The sequence below is a fragment of the Ochotona princeps genome, chromosome 17 (genome assembly GCF_030435755.1).
Source record: "Ochotona princeps isolate mOchPri1 chromosome 17, mOchPri1.hap1, whole genome shotgun sequence".
In the NCBI taxonomy this organism is placed as follows: Eukaryota; Metazoa; Chordata; class Mammalia; order Lagomorpha; family Ochotonidae; genus Ochotona; species Ochotona princeps.
In genome coordinates this window covers 2,566,342-2,585,894 of record NC_080848.1, presented here as the reverse complement: position 1 = coordinate 2,585,894, position 19,553 = coordinate 2,566,342, and the positions used below count along the sequence as shown (strand labels likewise).

Genomic DNA, 19,553 nt, shown 5'->3' with positions numbered 1-19,553 from the left:
GGTGGTGTTGGCCCCACAGGCCTTGGCCTTGCCTTGCATGTACTCTGTCTGAATTTGCCCATCTGCTGCCTGTTGGCACAGTCTCCCATGCCCTGGGCTGGTCCCCAGAGGGGTAGGGGTGTGGCTGCTCGGGTCCCTGGTAAGTCCCCTCTGTCCTCCCTGCCTGTCAGTCTCCCCACACTGAGCTCAGCCAGCGCCCGCCTGCTGTCTGGCGTGGCCCAGCAGGCCAGTGACTCACACCAGGGACAGACTAGGCCAGGGGATGCGGGGCCCCGAGCAACCCATTCAGCCTGAGGGTGCCTGGCACATGGGGTGCAGCTGGCTGCTGGCTGGCTCCCAGCATGGCTCAGGGTCTGGGGGCGGGTTCTCTTCCCCATCACCAGATTGTACCCCCACTCCGCCTGCCTCCCTCCCCCGTGGAGCGTCCTGTTCCCAGGCTGCCTCTCTAGAACAGAGATGGGAGTCGCCATGGGGCTGGGGTACATCTGGTGCCACAAGACCATTGTCTTTAAACAGGGGTCACCTGTTTAAAGCCAAACCAAAGGCGAAGTGTGATGGCACTGGCACTGGCAGGGTTGGGGGAGGTCTGAGGTGGGTGTTGGGAGCTAGTGCCACGTAAGGACTCAGGTGGGACTGTGGCCAACAGGCCCTCAGAGAGGGACAAGGCTCCCTGCCTTCCCTCTTCCCTCTCCTTCTTAGAATCTTCTTGTTTCTGCCTGCTGGAGCTTGGGGTGGGAAGGGTAGAGGTGACAGCGGGCATCGCCCCCAGAGCAGGGACAGCATGACCCCTCCCCCAGGGTCCACTGCAGTGACTCCATGGATGAACACTTCCCTCTCTGCTTGGGTTCTGTCGTCCGTGCTGACGTGGGGCTGGGCTGAGGCAGGCTGGTGACTCAGCCTTGGTGCTCACACTGCGGTGGCAGCATGTGGCCTGCCACCCTGGGTGCTTGCTGGGGTGAGGGAGCTGGGCTGGAGTGCCAGCCAGGACACTGCGGGGCTCTGGGAACAGCCTGTGCTGCCCAGGCAGACGGTGGCTCAGCCAGGTCCCCGGGCCACCCGGGGTGAGGTGTCTGCAGCTGGTACAGCTGGAGGGAGATGCCAGCCGCGGCCTTTGTCATTGGCTGCCTAGAGGGGGTACAGCCAATCCTGGGCTCACCACTCCTGCTTTGTTCTGTGTGTTCCTGGCAGATCCCTGGGGAGGGGGACAGAGGCTGTTTGTCCCCAGAAGCCAGCATGGAGTGACCCTCATCACCTCTGTGCACCTGCAGCCTCAGAGGGCCAGATGCCAAGTTGGAGGGGGGCAGGGTGGAGGAGGAACTAGGGCATGGGCCTATGGTCAGCAAGCCACCATGAGCCCTCCTGCTGCCTCGCTGCTTGAGGCTGTAACACACAGAAGCTGCTGGGCGCATCCTAGACCTTGGACCTGACCAGTCAGGGCTCACTGGACGTGCAGATAAACAAGCAACTCCCAGATCATTGAGCTGGGGGTCTGCTCAAGTGGGGCCAGCTGGAGTGTCACAGCTTCCACCTGTGGTCCCCCCGCTCTGCTGGCCACCCAGCACTGCCTCCCCCCACACACACCCATCATTCCCTCGGGTTTGTGGTCACTGCTGAGGTCACCTTTATGGGTGAAACTGAAAGGAGCAGGTCTGAGGATTCCTGGTCAGGACCAGAACGGCCGGGGAACTCCAGGCTGAATCAGCCCTGGGCAGTGAGGCTCACAGTGTGTGTGGGGGGGAGTTGGGGGCTGGGGACTTGGAGCCGAGCCTAAAGTTGGGTCCGCTGCTCTGTGACTCAGAAGTCTGACTTTACAAGACAAACACTCTGTTTAGAACCCTCCCTGGAGATCAGAGCCTGCCACTGCTATGCTTCAGAGGTGGCAGGCAGGGTGGGGCCAGGGTGTGTGTGCTGGGCAACTCCCTCACGTGCTGCTGGGGCTGCCCGGGGCAGTGGTGAAGGCCCTGGACCCCAGCTTGGGACTCTGGGCTTGTCGCAGCAGGTCTGGTCCGTGCAGGGGCTGGCGGGTGTGTAACGAGTCTGTGTAAGTTCTGAACAGCCTCCCTGACCCTACAGGCTGAGTTTGCCTGCTTGGTGGGGGTCAGCTTTGTGTCCTGCCCAGGAAGCTGCATGCCATCACTGTACAGGGCTGGACTGGAACTGGGGGACAATGTGTGCTGTCTGTCTGCAGGCAGGAGGTGGTGGGGAGAAGTGGGTGGCGGCCAGAGTATAGCAGAGCTGTCCAGGTCTAGTGAGGGGCCTAGGACAGTGACAGCAGCTGTCTGCCTCTGTGTGGGGGCTGAGGGGGGACAGACAGCATCCAGCAGTCAGGGAGCCAGAAGCCAAGCCGGCAGCACGGGCAGACCTGCAACGGAGGAGAGCTATGGGAAAGGGGCCAGACACGTGATGTTGGTTGTTAAACAAATTACCCACCTAATGGGTAAAAACGTGTGTTCCAACGAATCAGCCTAATGTGATAAATGACATATAGACCACATATTTTACATATAATCTATTTTGTGAGTTATCTTAAAATGTATGTTTTGATGCTGGTGCCGTGGCATGCTGGTTAGGCTGTGACCTGCAGTGCCAGCAGCTCTGTAGCAACTCCATTTCCCATCAGCTGCAATGGAGGATGGCCCAAGTGCTTGGGACCCTGTGCCCACGTGGGAGACCCGGAGAGCCTCCTAGCTTCAGCCTGGCCTGGACATCTGGGGAGTGAGCCAGTGGACGGGGCAGTGCTCCTGTCTCTGTAACCATCTCTAGCAAATAAGTCTTTTTTTTTTCTTTTTTAAAAAAAGAGGCTTAAAAATTAAATTATGTTTTAAAAAACACGTAAAACAAGAAATGGATTATCATTTAGAATTAAGCGAGAGGAAATCCCTATACTCTTTAGCAGTTCCAGTTCTGGTTCCAGACCCCCAAGAGTTAAAAGCAGGGAGCTAGGCAGGTGTGTGTGCCTGCGTGCCCACTGCTGTGCCATTCATGCCAGCCAGACCTGGGGGCTGCTCCATGTCCGCTGAGGGCTGAAGGCACAGACCCCATGTGCTGCCAGGACAGTGGAGCCTTGGTCAGCTTCTACGGGAAGGAAACTCTGGCGCTCCACTCCCTGGGGGACCCCGAGGCCGCCAAGGAGCGCAGCTGTGCGTTCTGCTTCCTGCACTTCCTGGAGAGGTCAGATGGGTCGAAGCAGAAGGCAGGACGGGGCTGCCTGGCGGGGACGAAGGATCGGGAGTTCAGACTGTCTCCTGTGGACAGTTTCCATCGGAGGAGACCAGATGTTCTGGCAGTGACTGCTGGTGGTGGTGGTGGGCACACACTGAGGTGCCTACTCGCTGTCACCTTAGCTGCTCAGCTAGCTGCATTTTGAAGTTTATTTGAAAGGCAGAATTACAGAAAGAGGGAGACAGAGCTATGGAGAGATCTTCCATCTGTTGGTTCATTCTCCAAATGCCTGCAACAGGTGAGGCTGGGCCAGACCCAAGCCAGGAATCGAATTCCGTGACGGTCTCCCATATGCATAGACGGGGCGGAGGGGGGAGTCCTGGAACTGTCACCTGGGATGTTCCTTGGGTGGGCACTGGCAAGAGGCTGGATTGGGAGTGGAGCTGAGACTTGATATCAGGTGCTCCAAAATGAGATGCTGGCATGCCACGCAGCAGTTTAGCATGCTGTGCCACAATGCCTGTCCCTAGAATTCTACCAAGTTTCATTTTATTTGAAACATGCAACACACACACACGCACACACACACTCATTCCCTAAATGACCAGAGCTGGGCCAAGTTGAAGGCAGGAGCCCAGAATTCAACCTGGATCATCTCCCATGTGGGTGGCAAAGACCCACGTACCTGAGCCCTCACCTGAGCCTCCCTGGGTTCGCATGAGGAGGAAGCTGAATTGTAAGCAGACTGGGAACTCCAATAAGGGACATCTCCAGCAGGGTCCTAACTGCTGAGCCAAACACCTGCTCTGTTAGCCATTTCACTATGATAAAAATGTGTTGCTTCATTGGGGGAAAATGCTACATTTTATATAATATGAATTACTTGCAAGGGAGTCTATTTAAAGTGGAAGCAATACTTGCACTTCTAGGATGCTGCTACATTTGGAAACTCTGTGTCCACTGCTACTGCTCTTCACAGTCCTGACTGGGGTGTGGGACCCCAGGCAGCCCAGGGTGTCAGATGGGGGCGGGGAAGAGAGGGTGAGGATGTTAGCTTGCCGGTGGGCGGAGGGCTTGCTCAGGCTGCAGGGTGAGGGAGAGAGGATCTGAAGATGGTTCCCACAATGTGAATGTGGTGCCGCTCACTGAGATGGGGGCTGGGGAGCCTGGGGTGCTGGGGCTGGTCTGGCAGCTGAGCAAGGTCCTGCTGTGTGCCAGGCCCATGTGGAGGTGAGCCCCAAGGCCTCTGGCCTTCTGAAACTGTTGCCTGCAAGGATGTGGCCTGGCGGTGGCTCTGTGGGGCTGGCTCAGAGCCACGGCCCAGCCTGTGTTCCCTGGGCTCGCTCCCCCCAGGGCTGTACCTGGGCGCTCCCAGGTCACAGATGATGCTGGCCTGCCCGGTGGCCATTTCCGCCCATCCGTTTCCTCCCTCCCTTTCCCATGCTCTGGGAGGCTTTGTCCATCCGTCCATCATGGCCGGGACAGCCTGCCTCTCCTATGACGGAACAGGCCTGCCTTAGGCTTGTTGACGTGTCCCTACCTAGTCCATCACATGAGAACTCACGGTCCCTGCAAGGTAGCCACCTTCAGGCAGTGTTGGCTTCCCATACCCGCCTGTGTGCCGTGTCCCTCCGGCTTCAGTTGGAGCTTGGTGCCTTCCTTGCTGTCTTCTAGGGACACTGGTCACTGGGTTTAGGCCCCCTAGGCTGCCTTCTGAGGTTCCAGTGGACAAGTCTCCTTCTGGGATCTCCATTCAACCACAGGTCCCGTGTACCTCTGAGGCAGGTGAGCCCTTCTCTTGGGTCCTTGGAAGGACGGTGCCATTGCAGCTTATGGTGGCCTCATTCCTTGTCCCTTGCCAGCTTGGAGCTCCCTCCTGCTGTGGCTTGTCAGCTTGCCCAGGGCCCTCTCAGGCCTGGGAGAGGAGGAGGGTCCTGGAGGGGACCCAGCACCTGGGTGAGGAGAGGACAGCCTTGGGGGGATGGAGGCCGGCTGGGAGCCAGGGTGTCTATGGGAAAGGAGTGCGCCACAGTCTTGTCCCCCAGCTTGGACCAGGGAACCGGGTGGGCAGGGAAGGGCCCAGCTGTTTCCCATCATCTCTGAAGACGGAAAAGCAAAGAGGAAACAAGTGATGTCCAGTTGGAGCCGCTGGTTAGCTCCAAGGGTGGGCTTCCTGGCAGAAGCATCCCCACGGCCAGGATGGGTTTCCTGAGGGAGCATGGCACTTCTTACCTGCAGGGAAGGGAAACAGCTGTGGGGGGCTGGCTCAGGGTGAGCCAGGCACGCGTGGGGACTCTCTCTGGCCTTGGGGTCCCCTCCCTTCCACCATGGCCCTCTGGTTCCCACACACAGCATTGCAGGCACCCTGAAAGCAAGCTCCAGTGGGCTTGGCTCAGTTGTGTGTGTGTCGAGAAGGAATGCAGTGAGTGGACTCTGGGCCGATCTGGGGCTGCTGGGGAGAGCCATTGTGTACCCATGGCCACCCTTGCCAGGTGCTAATGGTGAAGGCATTGTGGCCAGGCTGGATGTTGGCCCGGGGACTGGCACTTGCTGGGGTTGGGTTTCTCAGGGACTGACTGCCCCCCAACCCCATGCATGTATGCATGCATGCGCACGTGCACTCACACACACACACCCCTGCAGGGTGGACAGGAGGCCTCGGGGTGCCACTGCCGACAGCACTAGCTCCCCGGGTGGACCAATGAGGGTGTGCACACGCCTGAAATGTCTGTGGTTTTGCAGTTCCCGGTCCACAAACTCATTGGGTCGAAAATAGTTGCAAACATCCCAAGCATGAGGGCGGGAGCGACCACGATGCTGGAAGAAGGAAGGGTTTGAATCTTTGCGGCAGTCCGGGCAGCAGCCCAGCGCGCCAAGGGCCCCAGGGCCTCCCGGACTCCCGGCCCATTTGGGATCTCTCAGAAACTCAGGGGAGTGGCAGTGACCTGGGCAGATGAGAGGGGGCCCTCCCAGGCCACACAGGCTGGGTGGGTGGGGCTGGGCCCTGGCTCAGAGGCAGGAGGAGGGTAGCTGGCCTGGCAAGGGTGAATGCAGGAAGCCCTCCTGGATTGCAGGTGCTGCACCTGGTGGGTGTGGGTCCGTCCTTGTGTTCAGCCCCTGGGACTGGCCTGCCTGGGAGGCCTGCACGGAAACACCCCCCCCCACGCCCCAGGTGGGGTCAGCAGCTTCCCTTCTCCCCACTTCCTTGTTCCAGATTTTCCTTCTCTGTACCAGGGGCCGGCCCAGCTCGGTCTCCCGGAAAACCCTGACTGAAAAGGTGGCCATGGTCCCTGGCTCTTTCCGTGGGTGTGCCCTCCCGGTCCTCCCCTCTCTCTGCCCCCACCTCTCTCTGGCCCCATGCCTTCATTCCCTCTGCAGCCTGCAGGCCGGGGATTGAGTCGGGGAGAAGAGTCCTGCCGGCCCACCGAGCCGTGCGGTAAGCATCCCTTGCAGGGGCTGCGTGCGCACGAACAAGGCAGCGGCGGCAGCAAACTTTGTTTGCCTGCATCAATAAAACCTCCCGCAGGAGGAACCCGCGCCCCGGGAGGGGAGGGTTCCCGGTCCTCTGGTGCCCGCCCCGCGGCCCCGGCCCGGCCTCCACATCCGCCCACATCTGGCCACAGCGGGGCGTCGGGGGGAGGGGCCCAGCCGCGTCCGACGCCACCGCCGCTGTGGTCCGCGAGGGTGCGGAGGGGGCGTTGGGGTCGGGCGCTCACGACTGGCCTGTGCCCCCCACCCCCGTTCCACGCGCGTGCGGCCACCGGGGCCCCAGCCCCCAGCCCCCAGGCTCGGCCTTGACGGGCGGCCGCGGCAGCCAGTGCGCGCGACGGGGAGGCCGGGCCGCGGGTGCGGGAACCTGATCCGCCCGGGCGGCGGGGGCGGAGCGGGGGCGGCCGCGCGGGGAGGGGCCGGCGCCCGCCTTTCCTCCCCCATTCATTCAGCCGCTCCTGGGGGCCGCGGGGCTCCGGCGGCGAGCTCTGCACGGCGCCCCGAGCCAGCGCGCAGGGCCCCGGGCCGCCCGGGGGCGCTTCCTCGCCGCCGCCCTCCGACTCACTCTGCCCACCAGCCACCATGTCCGACCCCGCGGTCAACGCGCAGCTGGACGGGATCATTTCGGACTTCGAAGGTGGGCCATGAACGCGTAGCGGGGAGGACCCTCTGGGCGGGCCTGGCGCGGGAACCCCCCTCCCCAACACCCGAGGGACACCCTCCCCCCCCCCCCCCGCCGACACCGAGGCGCACGTCCTCCACCCCCGTCCCCATGGCACAGCACCGGGCATCGCCTACGTGGAGGACCCGAGTCTGGGGACCCTCGGGGACGACTTCCCGCACGGGACCCCGCGCTCGCTGCCCGGGCTTCCTTCCTTTTATTGTTGTTTGTGTTTGGCGGGCGCAGGGGCGGGAGAGGGTACCCGCGACATCTGGGGCGCGCAGTTTCCCTCTCGGAAGCCACCGCTCGCTCCGCCCGCGCCCCTCGGCGGCTCTGGAGGCCCGGAGGCCGGCTGGCGAGTTCTTGCCAGGCCCCAGGGCCGAATGGGCTGCCCTGTCCTGCCCCGGTGGCCGACTCTCCCCTCCCCCACGCCAGAGCCGCGGGTTGGGGCGGAACCGAATCCGGGCCGAGGCGGGCCGCCACGCCCGGGCGGACGCGGCCTCGCGGCCCAGAGGCGGCAGGACGGCCGTGACCCCCCATTCTCATCTGCTCTCCCTCCGTGGAGTTGGGCCTGCCTGTGTACGGGCAGGGACAGCGGTCTGGCTCTCTCTCCTCTAAAAAGTGTTTGTCAAGAGTGCTGAGACATGGGAGCGTCTCGCGTGGAGCGGAGCGTGGGGCTGGCGTGCGCTCCCCGGTCGGTGTGCGCGCGCGTCTGTCCTCGTGACCACCGCGCGGCGGGGGCTCCGCGTCCTGCGTCCTGGGGAGTGGATACAGCGCCGGCCAGGGAAGCGCACACAATGGTCTCGGGCACTGCTGGGGCCGCGTTACCGAGGGGCGGGCCTGCCTCTGCCTGTCGGCACCGGGAGCCCCCGCCCCTTGGAGGGGCTTGCAGGCAACCCCGATGGGCGGGGAGGCAGAGAGGCCGGACTGGAGGGAGTTCCAGGTGCCCGCTTCGCCGTGCCCTCAGCGGCTGCGCCTGGGCAGGGAGCCCCAGACCACTGCCCCCATGGTCACTGGAATGGGGTTCAGAGCCTTGGCGGAGGTTCTGAGGGGCGGGCAGTGTCTGGTGCAGCGGCTGGCTTGAGCTGGGCGAAGCCTGAAGCTTCACCTCAGAACCTGGACTTTGTCCTCTCAGCGGGGGCGTGCGTGGAAAGCCCCAGGGTGGCCTCCAGTGCTTTCCATCCAGAACCAGGAGAGCCCTAGTGGGCAGGGCTGTGCCCCTTCCCCTCTTCTTGGGGTAAGGCTGTCCTGGAGTCTTCTTAGCTGCATCTCCTCCTCATTGCCCTGGGGGGGCATGCCTCAGATCCTTGCCAGCTGCCCCCCTTCAGATTGCAGGCTCTGTGTGGCTGGCGCAGGCACTGAGCTGGCTCTGGCATTCTGGGGAGGAAAGCTGGGGTCTCATTGGCAGCCCTGGACCAGCGGGGGCACTGTGTGTGTGTGCGCCCCTGCCTGGAGGGACAGCTGGGCTGCCTCCCTGGCCGGCTGGCTTCTTGACCTCTGATGGAGCCCCAAACAATGGCCTCATTGAGACTGTCCTGCTGTAGCAGTGGGCAGCCCTGTGGCTCCAATGGGGAAGAGTTCTGTCTTGGGGAGTAGGGCGCGCCGTGTGTGTCACTCTCTTCACCCCATTGTCTGTCCTGTAAAGGGGCCTTGGACTGAACCCAGAGCCATTCCCTGGGCTCCTCCAGTGCACACGTGTGCACACATGTGCATGTGCCAGCCATCTGTGTGCTGACATGTGCATGTGGCTCTGTGCACCACCCCTGTGAGCTCAGCAAGGTGCCCCTCCCTGGTGCTCTGTGAGCTTGGGGACGGTGTGTCTGTGGGAGCTGGCAGCCTTGGCTGGACACGGGGCCCCAGGAGGGTGGGGAGGAGAGCCTGCTGTCGCCCACAGCTTCCACAGCAGGGCAGGGAAAGGTCAGCATTGGCTGAGGGGAGCCGCTGTGACCGAGCAGGCTGGCCTTGAGGGGGAGCAGGAATCCGTTTGCAGGAGGGAGGAGAGTATTGAGGTCAGGGGCAGCGGGGGCGGCCTGAGGGAACTGGCCTGGGAAGGGACACTGGGGCGCCAGGAGAGGCGAGCCTTGCCAGCCCGGGGCTGGGAGTGAAGGAACTGCAGCCTGTGTCCTGGGCGTCCACCTGGTGCTAGGTAGGTGGGACAGGAGGGGAGGGGAAGGAAGCAGCTATTCTTAGCTGCACAGGTCGGATGGGGAATGGGGTCCTGGGGCCCGAGGCTGGGAGGGCGGGTGGCCTTCCTAAAACCCCTGGCTGGGGCTGAGCCGCAGTGGCTCGGACAGACAGGTGGAGCAGCCAGGGATGGGGGGCGGGGGGTGAGTGTTTTGGGGACGTTTGGGGAAGGATTGGGGGTTTGTTGGGTGGGGCCCAGGTTGGAGCAGTGGACTGTCGGGGTATGCATGGCACAGTCAGGACCCTTGCTACTGTCCTATGCCCTGCCCGAGGGCATCCTCCCCTCCCTGGACGCTCCTTATCCCCTCTGCTCCCCCGCTGTGCCCCTCACCTGGGTTCTCTGCTCGGGTTGGCTCTGGGTTCAGTACATCTGGCTGTGCTCTGTCTGTTGGGGTCTCCTGGGACTCACACGGCGCTTGGTCGCCCTTTGAGGCTGGTCTTGGTCTCTGGGGCGCTGCAGAGCCGCTTCTCCTCCCCAGACCTGTTTAGTGTTTTTGCCGATGCAGCATTGAGAGCTTCGGTTCGCGCATAGATATTCCTGGAGTTGGCCATGGCAGCCACCCCGTCCTTGTCGCTTTCTCTGCGTTGGAGTGGCAAGAAGGGTGGCCCTTGCGTCGGTGGAGGTCTTGTCAGTTGGTTCTTTCACGGATGCAGCCAAATCCCTTATCGCTAACATGATTACAGCTCCACACTGTGTAGCAGAAGCCGCCCCCTTGCCCGCCGCAGCCCACTCTTGGCTCAAGCCAGAGCTACACGTCCAGGAGGAAAGCTAGAAGTCGGAGTGCAGGTGTTCAGATCCCGAACTGGGGAGCAGGGGCAGACACCTGGTGGTAGGGGGACCTTGCAGCTGAATCCTGAAGTTTGTCTTCCACCCCAACACACACAGCATAGCAGAGTGTGCTGGGGGATTCCTCGTGGGAGGGGATCACACAGACACGTCCAGGACAAGGACACAGGAGCTGGTGCCAGTGACAGAGCTGGTCATGACCATTGCTGCGGCTGCTCCCGCTCTCCACCCTGCACCGGATGCCCCTGACTGGAGAGGAGAGGGCCGTGGGGCTGAGTTTCAGGTGTGTGTGCCAGCACCACCTACATGGTGCTGCGAGTCCAGCGCCATGGACGGACATCTACTGCCTCCTGATCAGCTTTGCACCTGGGCTGGGGGTCCCCGGACAGGGAATCTGGAGGGGCAGGAGCAAGAGCCGGCTGCCCCTCTGGGGGCGGGGTATTGGCCCTTGAGGGGAGACTGGCCTACTGGGTTTGTGTGTGTTCTGCGTAGGGAAGCTGTGTGGTTCTGGGGAAGTTTCTGCCCCCGCCCCAGTTTCTTCTGTGTTAAGGGGATGTATCAGCAGCTCCAGTCTGTTGGGACATTCTGAGATGCCATCAGCAGCACCCAGCCCAAGACCTGGGTGGCAGGTGGTCCCAGGCAAGGGCCCGTCCATCCCACTGTGGGACAGAGCTGGTCGGGCCCCTGCCAGGCCCCCGTTTCCCTGGGTGGGGGTTCCCTCGGTTCAGCGGGGGATCCTCTTGCCCTCTTGCTGGCTGGTAGTCTGCCTGGGGCGTGCAGTGCTCTGCATTCCCTTGCTGAGGCCCAGCCCCCTGCTGCCTAGGAGCGTCACACATGGATGGGCCACGTGCCCAGTGTCGGGTCAAGTGCTCATGGTGACCCAGGCACGTGCTGTGTGGCTGAACTGTGGAGATGGTGGCGGGACCTCGATTGACCATACTGGCTGGCTGTCCACGGGGAGTTGGGTCAGGCAGGGGTACCTGTTGGCACCTACTCAAGTGTGGTGCAGTGGCCTCACAGCCAGACCAGTGGAGCGAACAAGGGCAGACAAGACCAACGCTGGCTAGGCCACGTGCTCGCCTGGGCTCGGCACTGGAGCACACCACACCACCAGGGGCATGGGGAACCTGGACCAGGGTGGAGGTCATGGGGTCACTGACTTGGTGCTGGAAAAAGGAGCTGCCCGGGGGCCTGATCCCCTGGGGTCAGCAACAGGTGTACACGTGGGAGCGGTGGGGAGAAGCAGGCTGGCGTCACCCAGGAAGTACAGTCAAGGCCATGGTGCTCTTCTCTTGTGGGAGCCAGGGACTTCCTGGCCTGTCGACCCCAAACCCCACCTTTTTGTGGGGCTGGTCCAGGCACCCTTCTGCTATGGGCAGGTCTGTGAGTGCCTGTGAGAGGCCCTCCGCCATGGGACTGTGGTTGGTGGGGGTTTGGCCTCAAGTGGCATTATTGTTTTTTTTTTTTCCTGTTGGTTTTTGGAAAGCCAGAGTGCCGGGCTCCCTGCTCCTTCTGGGCAAGGCAGCTGTCTCTGTAGCACCCTCCTGCTTTTTCCCAAATTTGGAGGCCCTTGGGGCTGCCGTGCAGCTGCGTGCAGGGGATCTGCCTTGAGCCCGGCCTGGCCGCCCAAGGGTGTGCCTTCCCTCCAGACCCGCAACCCCCACACTTGGGCCCTGGACACCCTGCCCCAGGGGCGCAGTGCTGGGCTCAGGCCATTTGGTTTGGTCTGAACAGAGCTCAGAGACTCCAGGCGGGCAGTCCAGAAGTTTCTGACGTGTTGTTTTCCGAAGTGCTGCCAGTGCCAGACGCTCAAATGGGAGACGAGAGGAAGAACCGGGTTGTAGTGGGCAGCACATTCGTGGAGCACCCCCAGAGACCCAGCCTGCTGCAGCTCCCTGGGGAGGGCCAGGACCAAGTCCCCTCCCTGCCTGGCTGCCCCTCAGTCTCCCTTAGACCCTCTGTTGACCTTTGCCCTCAGTGCAGACATCTAATGGGGAGGCTGCTTCCCTGCCTGGCAGTGCCTTCCATGCACCCCGGGGCTCAGAGCTCTTGCCTGCTGGGCTCTGGCCTTGCTTTGCCAGGGCCCTTCTGGGCAGGACATGAAATGAAGGTTTGTGGTCCCCAGTCGCCAGCAGCTCGGCCACACTGGGATCTCCAGACAGGACACCCCCTCCCCCCCAGTGCAGGGAGCAGGCTCCCAGCAGGGACGTCAGGCCCTGCCTTCCACGTGGGTGGGCAGTTTCCCTGGGAGGGGCAGGCCAGCCCCCACCCTGTGTCCTCTGGGGACCGATGTTATCTACAACAACACAGGACAAGTTTTCCTGGCTGCAGACCAGGCCTGGAAGGGCCCAGTTCCCTGCCGTCCCCTGCTGTCCCCTGCCTCTGTCCGCATGCTGGACATGAGTTGGGTTTGGAGTTTTTCCTTTAGTTCCACATGAAAGATTAGAATCCCTCTGCCCAGCACCCCCTGCCCACATCCCATGGGGTGGCTGCGGTGGAGGACGGCCAGGGTCCTTGTATGCACCAGAAACTCCCAGACGGGCAAGCTGGGGGCGACTGCCACCTCCCCCATGTGTTTGTCCAGCAGCTGGCTGTGGGTGACAGCTGGGTGCCAGCCCTGTTTGAGGCACTGAGCCTCCCCCAACCCCTCACCCTAATGCCCCTAGTAGACAGGGAAGAATTCTGCCCAAGAGGCCTGTATTGGAGTTTGCTGGGCAGGCTCTCCGGGTGTTTGATCTGTGTCAGAGCCCCCTGGGTGCCCACACCTGGCTCAGGTGCCCTGGGCACAGAGGCCGGCAGTGAAGAAAGGGCAGTGCCTGTGTGAGTGACAGACAGCCTGGAGGGGGAGATTTGTCCTGGGAGAGAGGGTGGCTTTGGGATCCCCCTCTAGCATCACAGGTTGCCTGAAATAGGCTGGGGTGCACCCCAGTGTCGATGGGGGGCCCAGCCGTGTGAGGGATCCAGTTCCGGGTGGGATTTGTTGTTGATTTGGGGAAACTGGAGAAATGGCTGCTTGGCTTCCCCCCAAATGACTAAAGAATGGTGGTAGGAGTTGGGTGAGGACCTGGCTGCCTCCTTGGGACTGCAAGGAGGGGTTGCCGTGGGGGCTCTCAGGGGGCTCTCAGGGGGCTCTCGGGCCTTCACGCCTGTCCTGAGTTTACAGGATGGCTCCAGCAAACAGCTGCCCTGGAGGCAGCTGTCGCTCAGCCTCCTCCCTCCCTCTTGCATGCTTTGTCTCTGACCCAAATCCCAGCCCTTCCAGCTGTTTCCCTCAGGCCCCGTCCCTGACAGAGCATGGATTTTTTTTTATAGCCACTTTTCTTCATCAAGCACCTACTGCGTGTCAGCCAAGCCCTGGCTGTGTGCTGCCTCTGCCAGTTGTCTTAGTCATCCCCCAGCCTCACTCCTGGGCCTCGCTGGCCCCAGAGGGGAGCTGGACCCCTGTGAGGGCAGCTGGGGTGCTGAGCCTGGCTTAGGGACCACATCTCTGGGGCCCGCGGGCAGGAGGTGCCAGTACCTGTCACCCAGGCACAGAGGGGAGGGAATCTGGGGGCAGCACTGCGTCTTCTGTCGCACCATCGCCACATCCGTGCAGTGAGGACCAGGGTGAGTCGCTGTGGGTGCAGGAAATGTTGACGGCTGCAGATTCTAACCCTTTTCAGACTTCCGTGTGCCAGGCAGGATGTAAGGCCCTGGCGGGGAGGGCGGGCAGGCGACAGCAGTGACTAAGCCAGGCTCCTGCCCGAGTGGGGAGACTGTTGGCTGCCCTGCAGCAGAGCCTCCTGACTGTTCCCTGCAGCAGGTGCATGAAGCCAAAGCAGGGGACACAGCGTAGGACCTGGGCATGGGATGGCCACACCGCTTATCACACAGGCCCCCCAGCTGGAACTGGACACTGTTCTATAAGGACTGCCTGGGAGTTGGGGGCAGCCCTGGGGTCTCGGGACCTAGAAGTACTGGCAGGGTCGGGGAGCAGGTCCAGGCTATGAGATGTGCATGTGTGGGGGAACACACCCTTGGGGTTGCTGTGTAAACCCCCCAGGTCTAAGGAGCAGGTACTGGGCAGGCTGGTGAAGGGTGGTTATGGGGTGTGGGTTTACAGCGATGCCTCCCCACTGTGTTCCCATGGTTTGTAAAACATGGTGTGCCTTCCTTTCACAAGGAGGGCCCAAGAGTGGTACACCTGATTTTTGTTTTTAAGGATTTACTTTTGTTGGAAAGTCAGACATACACCTCATTCGCAGCTGACCCCGCCCCATGCAGACAGGCCACACCCCCTCCACATCTGGCCCCGCCTCATCCGCAGCAGGCCATGCCCATCCACGACTGGCCCTGCCCCATTTGCGGCAGGTCACGCCCACTCACATCGGCCACGCCCACAACGGCTGCACTGCCTGGTCTTGGGAATGGCTGTGTCCAGCAGTAAGCGGCCTGAGAGCTGCTGCCCGACCTTGTCATGGTCCCCATGGAGTGACCGTGCTCTGGCTGGAAGGGACCTCCCAGTCCAGCCCTTCCTGTTCCTCACCAGGAAACTGGGGCCGGAGGGGTCACCTGCGTGGTGGCTGGGGTGGGGTGTAGATGGAACAGTCTTCCCTCTTAGTTAAGAAGGGCCTCTCTCTCCCCCCACGGCTCTTCCTGTCCCCTTCCTGTCCCCTTTCTGGCTGGGGGCTCAGCTCCCCGCTGGACATTTCTGGATACCTGAGGATTGGAATTCTGACATTATTAAATTACTGAGAGAGGGGAGCTCTCCCATCCACTGGTCCACTCCACAAATGGCCACAGCCAGCAGGGTCAGGCTGCAGCCAGGAGCCAGGAGCTTCTCCGGGTTCCCCATGTCGGGGCAGAGGCCCAAGCACTTGTCTTGTCTTCAGCTGTCTTCCCGGTTCACGAGCAGGGAGCAGAACTGGAACTGCAACAGCCGGGACTCACACTGGCACCCCTAGGGGAAGCTGATATTGCATAACCTGCTAGGCCACAGCACCCATTCCTTGTCCCTCTTTGTACCCACTGTCCGCTGCAGCTGCTGGGGCTAGCTGCCAGGGGCTTCCCAGGGTGAGATGGTGGGTGGCAGGCAGAGCACAGGTCATGCTTCTGAACGGTGGGTGGGTGCTTGCACCCAGGGGTCGGAGCGTTGGGCTGACTCATGCCAGGGGCTGGGGCTGTGGCTGAGCAGGATCTTTGGGGCCACAGTGGGTCACTGTTAGTTGCTGCTGAGTTCTCTAGGCTTGGGTGAGTAGGGTGGGTGTGGGGCAAGAGCAGTCCTGGATGTTTCGAGCCTGGTGGCTGTGTCTGCCCATGGTGTGGGGGCCAGCCCCTCTGCTGCCTGAGTGGTTGTGAATGTTGGGGAAGCCAGGAGCCCTCCCGGTCTAGTCTTCAGGTACAGTCCCACAGGTGCTGGTGGCCGCTGCCTGCCCTGGGGACGTGCCTGGAGGTGGAGGACAGCCCAGTGCTTGCCATTCGGGGTTGGAGGCCAGCCTCCTCCCTCCTGCACCTGCCCCGCTGGCTTTCTCTGTCCAGTTGGCTTGTTCTGGCCCCTCTCTCTGCAGGTGGAGATTCTACTCTGTGTGGTGTGGGTGTGGCTTCTGGGGCTGGCGGTGGCAGAAGCCCAGGCTCCCACTTGGCCCAGAGCCACACACATTTTGCTCCCTCGGGTTCCAGGGAGCTGGAGGAGCTCACTGAACTGGGGGAGTTTCTTTAGGGGTTTGGTGTCTCCCAGGAGTGTCTCCGATTGGCTCAGCCTCTGTGGCCTCTCCCATGTGGCAAGCCCCTCCCTGCCTTTGCAAAACCCCTGGAGGAGGATTTACTCTGGCCTCCCAGACTTGGCGAGCGATGAGGTTTCACACAAGGCCTGTGCGGTCCATACCCTGAGCGTTGGGTCACGTCCCTGAGCACTGGCCCCCAACCCCCCTTCCTGGGCGGGAGGCCTGGGGGGCTGCTGGCTGTTGGGTGTTACTTTTTGACCGCAGCCTCAACTCTGCTCCCAGGGGTCACCGGCCCCTGTAATTAGGCTGCAGCCCACAGCCCTGGGGGGGGGGGCCCCTCTGCCAGTGTGATTAATGGAGACCTCCACCTGGCCAGGTGCCCCCTGGTGCTAGGGTGGGCTTCTTGTGTTACATTTTTCGAGTGCTTTCCACATTGCCCCCAGCAGGTGGGTGGGAAAAGGTGGGGGTGGGAGGGCTCTGCCTGGGCACACTAAGAATGACCGCCTCCTCCAGGACGGCTTAGGGCTTGGAGGAGGACCAGGGAACTGGACCCTGCACCGACCCCAGTCTCACCCCGTGGAGCAAATCCTGGCTGACGCTTTCTCCGTGCCTGTCCCTGGCAGGGCAACCACCCTCCATGGGAGTCCTTAGGTAGCTGTGCGCAGGCGTGGCCTCTTTAAATGGGAGCAGTATGCAGGGCAGAGGGGATGGTGGTGGCGATATGGGGGAACAGGGTCACTAGGAGTAGTCGGGGTAGGAGGTAGGGGTGGGTAGTTAGGGCAACCGGGAGACCCTGCTTTGGTGTGGGGTGCAGGGGCTGCACTCTGACCCCCAGCCAGACACACAAGCCTCCGCGTAGGGGTGGGGGTGTGGGGCTGAAACTCACAAAGCCGCCCCCTTGGGGTCTGTGTGGCCCGCGGGAGCTGGTCCTGTCTGAAACTGGCCGCCTCCTGAGCCATTTCTCAGGGAACCTTTGACCCCGGGGAGTGTCTGATCCCTTACGCAGCCGCAGCCGACCACTTGGCCCACAGCAGGAGGTGCCCCAGTGCATGGTGCCTGCCATTCTTTAGGGTTCTGAACACCATCGCCACCCCGAACCCTGGCTGGAATGGTGCTAGCCACAACCAGGGCTGGCGGCTGTGTGCCAGAGCCCCAGGGACTGCTCGTGAGGGAGAGAGGCGCTGTGGGGCACCTGACGTGGCCTGGGTAGTTGCTGAAAGGCATGGCCTCTGGGCTCCTGGTGCATGTTACTGTGGGAGCAGCTTGGGGGCCAGCCAGGATGCAGTGGCTTAAGCGACAGACTGGGGGATACGGGCTGTGCAGGGGTCGAGGAGGGCTGAGGGGGCGGGGCTCCCCTTCTCAGAACTGGTGAGTCATGGCAGGAAGTGGCTTCAGAAGCCGCAGAGCCCTGAAGATGAAGGGGCTGACGCTGCAGGCTCGGGCCGCCTTCTCTCATCCACTGTCCTCCGTCTGCATCTCCTGGGACAGCTGTTGGGGTGGGGTGGGGGGCTTGCAGTAGCAGGACCACATCTGCTCTCAGAGTCCGAGGCCAGGCTGTGGGCAGAGAAGGTTCCCTCCGGAGCCGGGCTCTGGGCGCGTGGTCTGTGGTGGTCGCCATCAGGCCACAGCATCCTTGGCTGGCGTCCTCCATCCCTCTTTTCCTCATCCCCATGTGGGTGGCATTGTCACAGATTCAGGGCTGGTCCTAAGGCGAGTGGTCCTAAGTGTGAGCCCCTCAGGCCTCCTGCGAGGTCCTGGTGCCAAGTGGTGGCTTGTTCATTGCCTCTGAAAAGGAGCATTTGCATATTCCAAGGCAGAGCGAGATATTCCATCCACTGGTCCGTCCCCAGCTTTGGCTGGGCTGGGTCTCCCACGTGGGTGGCAAGGACCCACGTGCTGTGCTGCCGCCTGCTGCCTTCCAGGTGTGCAGGAGCTGGGAATGGAACCCACGTCCTCTGAAATGGGACATGAACGTTCCATTTGGTGGTTTAGCCTCCGCGCCAAACGCCTGGCCCCAGAGTTGGAACTGAGACCTGCCATTCTGGAATCCTGTTGGCTGGGCACGCCCATGCCTCGTGCCTCTGGTGGGGTCAGACTCTACTTGCTGCGAGGTGGCCCGAGGGCTTTCTTCAGGGGAACAGGAGGCATGGGGCCCAAGGGCTGGCTGCTGGCACTCCGAGTCTGGAAGGAATGTGGTGGGCAGCTGTGCCCGAGGCTGCGCAGAGGTCCCTACTAGGGGCTTGCTGGACGATCTGGGAAATCCAGTCACCGGGTAGGAGCTGGGTCTGGTCATTCCAAGATGAACAGGAGCCCTGGGGCACCTGTGACGGAGGGAAGAAAGCGTCCTTCCAGTACCCAAGCAGAGGCCTCCTCCCACTGGAGGGCAGGAGGCCCCAGGCTTGCCTTGGCTGGACAAGTTGCCCTGGCTCTAGAGATAACCCCCACCCGCCAGTGCCCGTGACAAGGGCAGTGTTCTTAGGGCCACCAGCCCGGACAGTATTCTCAAGGACGTCGTGTCTGGTCCTCTGCCCCTGCACATGGTTCTGGGGGGATGGTTCAGCCACTTGCTCCTAACTTTGGGAACCTAGATGGACCCCTGGGTAGCTTGTGGTAGGCTTTGAGATGCAGTGTAACCCTCAGCCTGTGTGTGTGTGTGTGTGTGTGTGTGTGTGTGTGTGACTCTCAGCCTCAGGCTAGCCTGGACTGGCTAGAGCCCTTTACCACCCTGGCCTCCCCTTCTTGAACTGGAGCCCTGGACAGAAGAGGCCGGTGCTGGAGACAGTTTGTTCACCTGCCACTGCCCAGCCCTCTGCAGGCTTGCCAGAGAGGGAGAGGTGAGCGAGTCCTTGCTCTGTCTGCCCAAGCCCTCCCAGGTGTGTGGAGGCTGTGGCCGGGGGCCCTCCGAGGAGGGGAGCCTCCTCTCCTTCAAGCTTTTGCCTTTTTCCTCTGTTGCCTGCTGACCCACCGGACCCCCTCACCCCCCACCGCTCCAAGCATCTATTTTTAAGTGCTTCCTTTTGGGCTGTTTTGCTTCCTGCAAGCAGTGCCCGCCCCATCAGCAGCTACGTGGTCCTCTGTGTACTACCAGGTCCCAAGACCATCTTCCTCGGTCCCACCCAGCAGTCCCTGGCCTGGGGGACTGCAGATCCTGCCCCTGGGAGTACAGCTGTTGGCTCTTTCTGCCTGCCAGGCACGGGCACCAGGCTAAGCCCTGGGCAGATGGCAGAGGTAGACAGGCCACACCTGCCAGTGTGTACACCCACCACAGGGTGACTGTCCCTCCCACAGGGTGACTGCTGCGTGCAGGGCCTGTCCCAGATGCCCCCTTGTGCCAACAGCTACAGGTGACACTGCGAGAGGTAGGGTGCCAAGGCACCAAGAAGTGTTCTGTGCCCGTGGAACTTGCTGCCATCCCTGAAGCCAGGCACACGGTGTGGAGAGCACAGCTGTTCTCCAACCATTGCCCTGTGGCCTCTGGATGTCCCCAGACCCGGTCCTGCTGCTGTGGTGGTGGTAGCCAGGCCCCTTGCCTTTGAAGGATTTGCCCACTAGGTCGGGATTACTTGCT

The 19,553-nt window shown here is 62.0% G+C and overlaps 1 protein-coding gene across 4 annotated transcripts in view; it reads left to right on the top strand.

Moving 5' to 3' along the window:
- SEPTIN9 (septin 9) overlaps positions 1-19,553 on the top strand; it is a 104,574-nt gene that overhangs the window by 37,882 nt on the left and 47,139 nt on the right. Inside the window, exon 1 of one of the 4 annotated variants that reach the window (XM_058675357.1) lies at positions 6,988-7,288. The exons of 2 other annotated variants lie outside the window; for them this stretch is intronic. In XM_058675357.1, the coding sequence (XP_058531340.1) occupies positions 7,234-7,288 (55 nt within the window). In that variant the 5' untranslated portion in view covers positions 6,988-7,233. Of the gene's footprint in view, positions 1-6,987; positions 7,289-9,440; positions 9,459-19,553 lie in introns of those variants that run through there. One more of the 4 variants, XM_058675358.1, reaches the window with a different exon arrangement.